This window comes from Stomoxys calcitrans, chromosome 3 (assembly GCF_963082655.1).
Source record: "Stomoxys calcitrans chromosome 3, idStoCalc2.1, whole genome shotgun sequence".
NCBI lineage: Eukaryota > Metazoa > Arthropoda > Insecta > Diptera > Muscidae > Stomoxys > Stomoxys calcitrans.
The window spans coordinates 142899078-142911232 of NC_081554.1; the positions used below are offsets into that span (position 1 = coordinate 142899078).

Here is a 12155-nt window from a genome sequence, read left to right on the forward strand (position 1 = left end):
CGTCCGTCTGTCTGTCGAAAGCACGCTAACTTTCGAAAGAGTAAAGCTAGCCGCTTGAAATTTTGCACAAATATTTCTTATTGGTGTGATCGGTTGGGATTGTAAATGGGCCATATTCGTCCATGTTTTGATATAGCTGCCATATAAACCGATCTTGGGTCTTGAATTCTTGAGCCTCTAGAGTGCGCAATTCTCATCCGATTGGAATAAAATTTTGCACGACCTATTTTGTCATGGCTTCCAACAACTATGCCAAGTATGGTTCAAATCGGTTCATAACCTGATATAGCTGCCATATAAACCGATCTTGGGTCTTGACTTCTTGAGCCTCTGGAGTGCGCAATTCTTATCTGATTGGAATGAAATTTTGCACGACGTGTTTTGTTATGATATCCAATAACTGTGCCAAGTATGGTTCAAATCCGTCTATAATCTGATATAGCTGTCATATAAACCGATCTTGGGTCTTGACTTCTTGAGCCTCTAGAGGGCGCAATTCTTATCCGATTTGAATCAATTTTTGCACGAAGTATTTTTTTCGATATCCAAATCGGTTCATAACCTGATATAGCTGTGATATAATCAGATCTGGGGATCTTTAGCTTCTAGAGGGCGCAATTCCTATCCGATTTGCCTGAAATTTTGTACTACTGATTCTCTCATGACCATCAACATACGTGTTTATTATGGTCTGAATCGGTCTATAGCCTGATACAGCTTCCATATAAATCGATCTCTCTATTTTACTTCTTGGGCCCCCAAAGGGCATTTTACACAGGTCTCCAACAAACATTTTAATTGTGGTCCAAACTGGACCGTATCTTGATATCGCTCTAATAGCAAAGCAAATCATTTCTTATTTCCTTTTTTGCCTAAGAAGGTATGCCGGGAAAAGAACTCGACAAATGCGATCCATGGTGGAGGGTATATAAGATTCGGCACTGCCGAACTTAGCACGGTTTTACTTGTTAGATTGTAAGCACATACGAGGGTTGCCTTTTATATTTCGGGATTGGATAACCCTTGTGTTACAATCTGCCAACTAACAGAACTATCCAAAAGCTTGACATATTTGAGGTTATACGTATTCAGAGCGACGCTATTTGTGTTGTTTACAGTAACTTAAAAGATTTATCTCACCCAAAAAATTTAATTAAATCGTGAACATTTTCGTGCGATTATTTTTTACTTTCGATGTGGATTAACACAACAACAGTGCATCGATGAACTTAAGTAAATTTTTGGCGATGAAGCTGCACCAAGGACCAGTGTTTATCGATGGTATGGTGAATTTAACCGAGGTCGAAGTTCACTCCAAGACGAATTTCGAGAAGGTCGTCCAAAATCAGTTGTTGTTCCAAAAACCATTGATGCTGTACGTCAACTAACATTGCAAGTTCGTCATGTGTCCTATCATGAAATTGAGACAACCTTAGGCATTAGTGGGACCACCATACATTCAATATTGCATGAACATTTGACCGTTAAAAAAAATTTGTTTGCGTTCGATGCCACACAATTTGTCAATCGCTCAAAAAAAAGCCTCGTTTGGATTGGTCGAAAGAAATGCTCCAAAAATTCGATCGAGGTACTTCGAAACACGTCTATGACATCTTGACAGGTGATGAATCGTGGATTTACGCGAATGAGCTCGAAAGTAAACAGCAGTCGACTGTATGGGTATTTCAAAATGAGCAAATCCGACAAAAGTTGCTCACGCACGAAACACTTCCAAGCAAATGATCACCTGTTTTTTTTTCGGAAAAACTGGACATGTCGCAATCGTACCACTAGAACAATACAGAACAGTAAATTCTGAGTGGTATACAACCATTTGCTTGCCAGTTGTCTTCCAAGAAATCAGGAATACCAACCGCCGGAGACGGATCACTCTTCACCACGATAGCGCGAGCTCTCACTCAACGGCTTAAACAACTTCATTTTTGAGCACTCAAAACATTGGTTAGTTGAGTCATCCACCGTATATTCCTGACTTGGCACGAATGACTTCTTTTTAATATTCCTTAAAAAATAAAATGAGAGGTCCTCGTTCTTCGACACCTGAAGAAGCGGTTGATGCGTGCAGAATGCATGTTTTGACGATACCTCAAGCAGAGTGGCAATATTGCTTCGACAATTGGTTCAATTCAATTGGTGTATAGATCTTTATGGGGAATATTTTTAAAAACAATAAAGCTATTTTCGATGATTGCAAATGCAAATTTTGCCCATTAACATCCACATTAATCCACAAAGGAACAGGGGCAAACTTCTCACATATCAATTAGTGCAGTCCGAGTTTTAAACTCAATGATAAGGGGCCTCCTTTTTATAGCCGAGTCCGAACGGCGTGCCGCAGTGCGACACCTCTTTGGAGGGAAGTTTTACATGGCATTGTACCTCACAAATGTTGCCAGCATTAGGAGGGGAGAACCACCGCTGAAAATTTTTATACCCTCCACCATAAGATGGGGGGTATACTAATTTCGTCATTCTGTTTGTAACTACTCGAAATATTCGTCTGAGACCCCATAAAGTATATATATTATTGATCGTCGTGACATTTTATGTCGATCTAGCCATGTCCGTCCGTCTGTCCGTCCGTCCGTCTGTCGAAAGCACGCTAACTTCCGAAGGAGTAAAGCTAGCCGCTTGAAATTTTGCACAAATACTTCTTATTAGTGTAGGTCGGTTGGTATTGTAAATGGGCCATATCGGTCCATGTTTTGATATAGCTGCCATATAAACCGATCTTGGGTCTTGACTTCTTGAGCCTCTAGAGTGCGCAATTCTTATCCGATTGGAATGAAATTTTGCACGACGTGTTTTGTTATGATGTTCAACAACTACGCCAAGTATAGTTCAAATCGGTCTATATCCTGATATAGCTGCCATATAAACCGATCTTGGGTCTTGACTTCTTGAGCCTCTAGCGTGCGCAATTCTTACCCGATCAGAACGAAATTTTGCACGACGTGCTTTGTTATTATATCCAACAACTGTGCCAAGTATGGTTCAAATCGGTCCATAACCTGATATAGCTGCCATATAAACCGATCTTGGGTCTTTACTTCTTGAGCCTCTAGAGTGCGCAATTCTTATCCGATTGAAATGAAATTTTGCACGACGTGTTTTGTTATTATATCCAACAACTGTGTTAAGTATGGTTCAAATGGTCCATAACCTGATATAGCTGCCATATAAACTGTTAACGTAGAAGAAGCCTATACGATTTTATAACTATAACCCTCATTAGATTGAAATGCAGAGGGCGTTCAAATGTATCGTTAAGTGCCATATTTACACTATCACCTATCTTAGCCTTTAAGAATATTATAAATAAAATGTTCACTTTGGATTCAACCTCGAACACAAGAACATTGGTAAGAGTTTCCTTTCCTCCAAGATTTTCCGCTTGTGGATAATTCGTAACTCCAATATTGTCTTCGACTTCTTGCATGACCATCTCTCCTCGAGATTTAATTGCAAGAAGTTATTTCGCTTCAGTTGCTTATGGTCGTGCTGTGATTTTAGTTCCATTTCTTCACCCCCCAAAGAGATCCAACATCCTACATTTATTCATATGGTCCCATCGAGCCGGATTTCTGTACTGGGTACTCAATTACACAACAGCGATCATTGCAACAACTAAGTCATTCCTCGCAACAAAATCATTCTCGGATCATTCCTCCATTTCCATCATCCATTTCCATCATCCAGGTTCGCATTATTTCCATATTGGGTATGAACACTCGTTTTTGCATAACCAGTTTTAGTTTCTAACGAACTAATAAAGTGACAGTGCGATTAACCGGGAGAAGAAGAAGCTAAGAACGTGAACTTTTGTAGCAAAATGACTGGCGTTATTGTTTTTCTTTAAAAATCCATTTAATTATTAATTGTGAGACGTGGTTTTTAATATTAAATCGTGATTTTCTTATACATAAGTAGATGAGAGTATTTTAAGTGTTGGTCGCATATTTAGAGGTTAGGCCGTCTACCAAAAAAAAAAAAAAAAAAAAAAGAAATTAACACGATACCGCGATAAACATTTCTTGGAAATCCAAAAGTGAACAAATTTTATCCGCTGATATTTTTTCGAAGAGAAAGAAAAGATTCAGAATCTTTAGTGAAACTATAGGCTTCCAATTGAGTGTCAAAATTCAAAAAAAAAGGAAGAAAAGAAAAAGATATTTGGAATACATAACCTCTTCTGAGACATGTGCTGACATTTTATATATGTATATAGGCGAAGAAATGGATAATCTCCTATGTAAAACCTCATAGCCCTCAACTGTACAAAGTTTATATAAGCCTTATATGAAGCTGAAGCCGTTACATACATAACGTACGTACAGAACATATGTATATACATATTTCTTTTTTTTTTTCTCCTCCTTTGTTATCCATATTTCGTTATTTATTGCTTGCCGATGAATTCAAATGAGAAGAAAGACAAAGAGTAATGAAAGTAACGAGCAATTTCCAGTGAGTTTTATCCATATATGCTTTACCAGCAGTCCAGCCTAGTAGAGTACTCTCAAGTTGTTTCAAGTTCCATTTGTTTCAATCATCTCACCCGCATCGATTTGATTTGCTTTTCTAGTGTATTTGCTATCCACTCATTATTAGGCTGTCTGCAGCACTGATGTTCTATTTTATTCTGACTGCGAGTACTCTCGACCGAAACTGGGAGTTTTTTTTTGTTTTTAATATATAGAAATGCAAAGAGATACTTGTGTAATCTTAAGAATTCCGATTCAGATTTTATGCTTTTGAAATAAAATAGTCTTTGACAGCCGTCTCTAAAATTTACAGTGTTTTCCCCCCTTTTAAGACATTTCAGACAATTCAAACGAATTTAACGCATACATCAACGCTTGATCAATATTTGTGATTGATTCCTATCCATTTGTTTTGGTTTCCAATTGGTTTTTATTTATTTTTTTTCCTATTTTCCAAATAAATAAGTGTCTACTACACCTCTCCGAATAACGACATTGAAGTTCAGAGAAATATATAGCGAATTTTGTAAGAGATTGTTGCACAGATCTCACGACCAAGCCATGAGTACACTGGACCGATTTATACGCGCTAATATAAAGCTCATTCACTTCGAACAGGAGCTTACCGATGCGTCCATAGAGAACTCTTCAGTTTTTGCTCTCGAGGTTCATCGAGAGGAGCTCAGGTCCATTTGGGGCTCAGTTAAGTCTCTTTACGAGAAATGTGTAGACGAAGTGGACCAAAAGGCCAAGAAAAAGGGCAAAGATGGGACAGATCCATTATCCTCTAGCGACGTCAGCGACGAGACTCATATGGAAAGCATTAATGCACGTTATCATGCATCATACGAAACGTATGTTAAGATAGTATCAAAAATCAGCGCTGGAATACATGACCGTGGCCGGAACACTTCTTCATTACCTCCCTCACCCTTTTCAATCACACCACACTCCAATTTCCATCTGCCTGCGTGTGATACTGAAACGTTTTGTGGGGACTATAAGTCCTGGCCTTCCTTTCGAGACATGTTCTCGGCAATTTATGTCAATAATTCCAGCCTATCTAACGTCCAAAAGCTTTTTTATTTAATGAGGAAAACGGAAGGTGAAGCTCATGACATCGTGATGAAAGGTCCTTTGACGAACAGTGGTTTCGACACGGCTTGGGCAAATCTTGTAGATAGATTTGAGAACAAGCGAATGCTAGTTCATAGCCAGCTGCGCGTTTTGTTTAATCTCTCCCCAGTCAAATCCGAAAATGGCGAGGATATAAAATGCTTACAGAGAGACATCAATTCTTGTATCTCATCACTACAGATGTACCATATTGATATCTCGAGTTGGGATCCAATCTTTGTTTATATCTGTTCGACAAAATTGCCCCGCACAACTCTTTCCTTGTGGGAACATTCAATACAAAACAAAAAGGACATTTCCAACTGGTCCGATTTAAATAATTTTCTTTCCAGTAGGTTTCAGACTCTTGAGACTATTTCTGAAATCAATTGCCAGTCGTCCTCACACGATTCTAGACAAACTGGTTTGAGAAAATCCAGTCAAAACGTTTCGAAACAAATTAACTCCAACCACACTAACGTTTCTGCTACCCCAGCGAAACATCTTTGTAACCTATGCAGTTTAGAGACTCACATTATCCGCAAATGCCCAAAATTTGTTCAGATGTGTCCAGAGGAGAGATTATCGTGCATCAGGAAATTGAATTTGTGTTTGAATTGCTTTGCTGGTGGCCATAGTGTAAAGGAGTGTAAAAGCTCACACAACTGCTTTACATGTAAGAAACGACACAACACGCTACTTCACCGTGATGCAACCATTCAAGTTGCGCAATATCCTAACACTAATGCGCATGCTGTGCTAACGGATTTTGACCCAGATACATCCATCATACAGTCCACTTCTCTTAACCCAACTGAAACCTATAACGCTGTTTCAGAATCCGTAGCATGTTCTCCGACCTCTTTAAACAGTGTTCAGTCATGCTTTGCCTCGCACACCCGCAATGTCCTTTTAGGTACAGCGTTGGTTCAAATCAGGCATTCAGGGTTGACATACATCGTTCGGGCTTTAATAGACTCAGGTTCACAAGGAACTTTTCTGTCTGAGAAGATATTCCATACGCTTAAAATTCCATTTCAACGCATTGATGCTGAAATTACGGGCCTTAACGGCGTTCCTTCAGCCACCGTTAGGAAACTGGCAAAATTTACAATAAGTCCGCGTTTCGATTCTCAACTGGAGATGAACGTAACTGCGTTAGTAATTCCCCAACTTTCAAGAGACCTTCCCTCTAGATCGATCAATCCTTCAATATTAAGTGAGTTTCCGAAAATACAACTCGCAGATCCTCAATTTTTTCAAAGCTCTCGTATTGACCTTTTACTTGGTGCAGACCTTTTTAACAATATATTGCTTGATGGAGTAAAACGTGATATTTGTGGGTCGCTGGTTGCTCAAGAGACTATTTTTGGCTGGATTGTGTCCGGTTCAGTCCAAAATACGGAGAATATTTCCTCTTTTTCATCTCTAGTTTCATTTCTTTCTGAAAAAGGTTTGGAAAAAACGCTAAGACGTTTTTGGGAGGTGGAGAATCTTCCTCGAAAGCAGCATCTGTCCGAAGACGATGAGTTTTGCGAGAAACTGTATAAGGAAACCACAACTAGGGATGAAAGTGGCAGATTCACAGTTGGCCTTCCCTTCAAACACACAATTTTGAATTCAACAATGCAATTGGGACAGTCCAGGACCATTGCAAAGGCACAGTTCTTGCGGAATGAGTCTCGCTTATTGAAGAATCTGGAGCGAAAAAATGAGTACGATGCCGTAGTCGAAGAATACCTGGATTTAGGGCACATGAAAAGCGTTCCAGCTCCCATTCATCAAAATTATCCGCAGCACTATTACCTTCCACATCATTCAGTCGTTAAACCGGAGAGCACCACCACGAAAGTTCGAGTGGTATTTAATGCCTCCTGTCCGACTTCCTCCGGAGTATCCTTGAACGATATCCTTCACACTGGACCTGCATTACAGAATGATCTGGTCCTGCTTCTTCTTAGGTGGCGCTTGTATCGCTTCGTCTTTTGTGCTGACATTCAGAAGATGTATCGGCAAATTAAAGTCCATCCCAAAGACACTTGCTACCAAAGAATTCTATTTCGCAGGGATCCGTGTGAGGAAATATCTGATTATGAGTTAACGACAGTAACATTTGGCCTCAACGCAGCTCCTTATCTGGCAATAAGAACCCTCCTACAATTGGCGGAAGAGTCCGAGAGGTCCCTTCCCATTGCCAGTGAAATTATTAGGGATTCCATGTATGTTGATGATGTTATAGCTGGGAGCCATCATATTCCTGACGCTCTCTCCGCAAGGACACAGTTGATTATCGCGATGAGTTCGGCACATTTTCCTCTGCGTAAGTGGGCATCCAATTGTATTGAGATCCTTGCGGGTTTACCGAAAGATCATCTTCTGAAAGAGGACTTTTTAAGCTTCGACGATAGTAGCCACACTAAAACACTTGGTATCAGATGGAACGCCAAGTCAGATAACTTCTTCTTCAGGTGCAACGCAATTTCAGACAAATTATCCTATACAAAAAGGGAAGTGTTATCGGAGATTTCTAAAATCTTCGATCCAGCAGGCTGGCTAGCCCCCATTATAGTCCTGACCAAGATACTCATGCGAAAAATTTGGTTGTCTAATGTTGGTTGGGACGAATCCATTAATTCCGATTGCCTGCATGACTGGAAACGTTTCCTTAGCAGTTATTCATTGATAGACACCATTCAATTACCGAGATGGCTCTCATATTCCCCTTCCTGTCATGTTCAGTTCCATGCCTTCTGCGATGCATCGGAGAATGCATATGCGACAGTGATATACACCAGAATTCTTCTGGAGGACGACTCCGTTTATGTAGCACTATTAACCTCCAAGTCCAAAGTTGCTCCAGTCAATACGCTTTCCATACCCCGTCTGGAACTCTGCGGAGCCACACTTTTAGCTGAGTTAGTTGATTCTGTCATTCCATCCATGCACCTTCCAAGCTATGAAATATACAAGTGGACAGACTCTACTATAGTCCTGGCATGGCTTCGAAAGCCTTCATGTTATTGGAAAGTGTTTGTAGCGAACCGAGTATCTACAATTACCGAACTAGTTGGAATCGACAATTGGTTCCACGTTGAGTCTGAATCGAATCCAGCAGATTTAGTTAGTAGGGGAGTCTACCCCGAAGATCTAGTCGCCTGCAACCTTTGGTGGAATGGACCGCAATGGCTGCAGTTATCGCCAGAATTTTGGCCCGTAACTTCAGATACCGCCATGGATACACAACTGGAACAGAAACCAATAGCTGCCCATATTTCCATACTGCCAGAAGAACCTGATCTTCTGGAACGTTTTTCCTCTTTTAATAGGGCAATTCAGGTTCTCTGTTACATTTTTCGTTTTTTCCATCGGACACATCCAAATCACCGGCAGTGCAAACAATTTACTTCAACACTTTTGACTGCCTCAGAAGTGACTCATGTGAAAAGACGTCTTATAACCTTAGCTCAAACCAGACACTTTCCTGAGATTTTTAAAGCTATAGAGAAAAAGGTAGACATTCCTAAGACATGCAAGATTATTAGCCTCAATCCTTTCTTGGACAAAGACGGGATAATAAGGGCATTCGGCCGGCTCGCTTATTCGCCGTCTTTAAGCTATGATGAAAGGTATCCAATTATATTGCCATACAATTGCCAGTTCAGCCGTTTACTGGTTTGTTTTACCCACAAAATCTCCTTGCACGGGGGCAATCAGCTAGTGCTAAATTTAATTCGCCTTCAATATTGGATACCAAAACTAAAAAATTTAATAAAGAGCCTTATTCATAAATGCAAAGAATGTATTGTCCACAAGAAGAAAGTCCAAACTCAGCTTATGGCCGCTCTACCCCCAGAAAGGACCCTGCTTCGGCGACCGTTTCACTGTACGGGCATCGATTTTGCTGGGCCCTTCGATATTAGAAGTTTCAGCGGGAGAGGAGTCAAAACAACGAAAGGTTACACCTGCGTTTTTGTTTGCTTCGCAACGAAAGCGATTCATTTGGAAGCAGTATCTTCCTTATCCACTGACGCCTTCCTTGCCGCCTTTGATCGGTTCATTTCAAGACGAGGGTGCCCTTTGCACGTTTATTCCGATAATGGAACCAACTTTCAAGGTGCATCCAAACAAATTGAAAAACAGTTCTTAGTAGCTGCCAAATCCAACGTCCAATCCAAATATGTGCACCAAAATCTGTCCTGGCACTTTATCCCTCCTGGAGCCCCCCATATGGGAGGTCTTTGGGAAGCTGGAGTGAAAAGTTTCAAGACCCACTTCAAAAGGGTCTCAAATAACTTTAACTACACCTTCGAAGAGTTTTCCACACTTCTTTCAAAAATCGAAGCGTGTCTTAACTCACGACCAATTTCCACCATGTCCGAAGACTCCACGGATCTTAACCCTCTTACTCCAGGACATTTTCTGACCGGGGGTCCGATTCTTGCATTACCGGAGCCTACCTTTGACATAGACCCAGAATCGGTTGTTAATCGATGGCAACGCGTTAAGGTTCAGCAACACCATTTCTGCCAACGCTGGAAAATGGAGTATTTAAAAGAATTACACAAGCGCTATAAGTGGCAGCATCCTAAAAAGGAAATTAAAATAGACTCAGTAGTCATTATTAAGGAAGAAAACCAGCCTCCAAATGAGTGGAGATTAGGTAGAGTAACCCATCTTTACCCAGGGAAAGATAATAGAACTCGAGTCGCAGATATTTATACGCAGAAGGGAACAGTCACCCGTCCAATCGTTAAACTGGTTTTGCTTCCCACTGAGTGATCTATATATACATATTTGTTTTTGTTTATCTTACGATTTTAATACTTATGTACAGCATGCCAAGAATAATTCAAAACCGTTCCATCACCCCAGAAGATCCAATGAAACCAAAAAAAATCTACCGATGCCACGTGTGTAAAAGAGTTCATCCCTTACGTAGTTGCAGCAGATTTCTCAATATGGATGTCCATCAGCGGAGGAAAGTCGTCCACCGTTTCAAATATTGCCTTAATTGTCTGGCTCATAAACACTCACGAGGTAAATGCTTAAGCCGCTCTGGATGTCATATATGCAAGCGCCAACACCATACTCTTTTACACCACCGCGGTTCCCAACAGTACAGTCGCTCCGAACATGCTTCAACATCTCATCCAACGCACGCTATGCTACCACATCAAAGAATTACTGTACTACCCACGGCTATCATTAAAATTGCATGGAAAAACCGCTTATATCCAGTAAGGGCACTTATCGATACGGGTTCTGCTGTAAGCCGTATTGCAAAAGCCATTGTGACAAAACACCACTTACTGACCAGCCGCATGGGAGAGTCGGAAATGTGCCAAATTGTTTTTCGGGCTCATTCTGGAAACACCACCAAGATTTCAATGTGCGCTCGTGTTGATAACCGAATCTCCATGGTAACACCCATCTCAACGTTGTCAATGGCATTCAAAGAAAAATTTCTTAACTTGGTACTGGCAGACCCCGACTTTCTTGAAAGTAACCCGATTTCAATAGTCCTCGGGGCGGACATCTACCCTAAGCTCATACTCAGCGGTGTCATACCCACCGGCGAGGGATCTTTAATGGCGCAAAACTCAACACTCGGATGGCTAGTATCTGGCACTTGTGCAGCATAAAGTAAACATTAGCAAAGAAATACCCAGCAAACAACTTTATAATCATTATGTATTAATCTGTTCGAATACCGCAAAAATCCGAATTATGAATTATGATTTTTTATGCAAGTTCGATGAATTAATTTCTTATTTGATGGTACCCATCAAGGGGCCCGGAATGTTAACGTAGAAGAAGCCTATACGATTTTATAACTATAACCCTCATTAGATTGAAATGCAGAGGGCGTTCAAATGTATCGTTAAGTGCCATATTTACACTATCACCTATCTTAGCCTTTAAGAATATTATAAATAAAATGTTCACTTTGGATTCAACCTCGAACACAAGAACATTGGTAAGAGTTTCCTTTCCTCCAAGATTTTCCGCTTGTGGATAATTCGTAACTCCAATATTGTCTTCGACTTCTTGCATGACCATCTCTCCTCGAGATTTAATTGCAAGAAGTTATTTCGCTTCAGTTGCTTATGGTCGTGCTGTGATTTTAGTTCCATTTCTTCACCCCCCAAAGAGATCCAACATCCTACATTTATTCATAAACCGATCTTGGGTCTTGACTTCTTAAGCCTCTAGAGGGCGCAATTCCTATCCGATTTGGCTGAAATTTTGCATGACGTATTTTATTTTTACTTTCAACCACTATGTCAAATAAAATACAAGTCGGTTCATAACCTGATATAGCTGCCATATAAACCGATCTTTGGTCTTGACGTTTTGAGACTATAGAGGGCGCAATTCTTATCCGAATGGAATGAATTTTTGCACGAAGTATTTCATTATGATATCCAACAACTGTGCCAAGTATGGTTTAAATCGGTCCACAACCTGATATAGCTGCCATATAAACCGATCTTGGGTCTTGACTTCTTGAGCCTCTAGAGGGCACAATTCTTA

The 12155-nt window shown here is 40.5% G+C and overlaps 1 protein-coding gene across 1 annotated transcript; it reads left to right on the plus strand.

The window, feature by feature from the left end:
* Window positions 1-10323: 10323 nt before the first annotated feature.
* Window positions 10324-11587, plus strand: LOC131995918 (uncharacterized). The gene has a single exon (XM_059365228.1). The coding sequence runs from the start codon at window positions 10448-10450 to the stop codon at window positions 11261-11263; it is 816 nt and encodes a 271-aa protein (XP_059221211.1). The 5' UTR covers window positions 10324-10447; the 3' UTR covers window positions 11264-11587.
* Window positions 11588-12155: the final 568 nt, after the last annotated feature.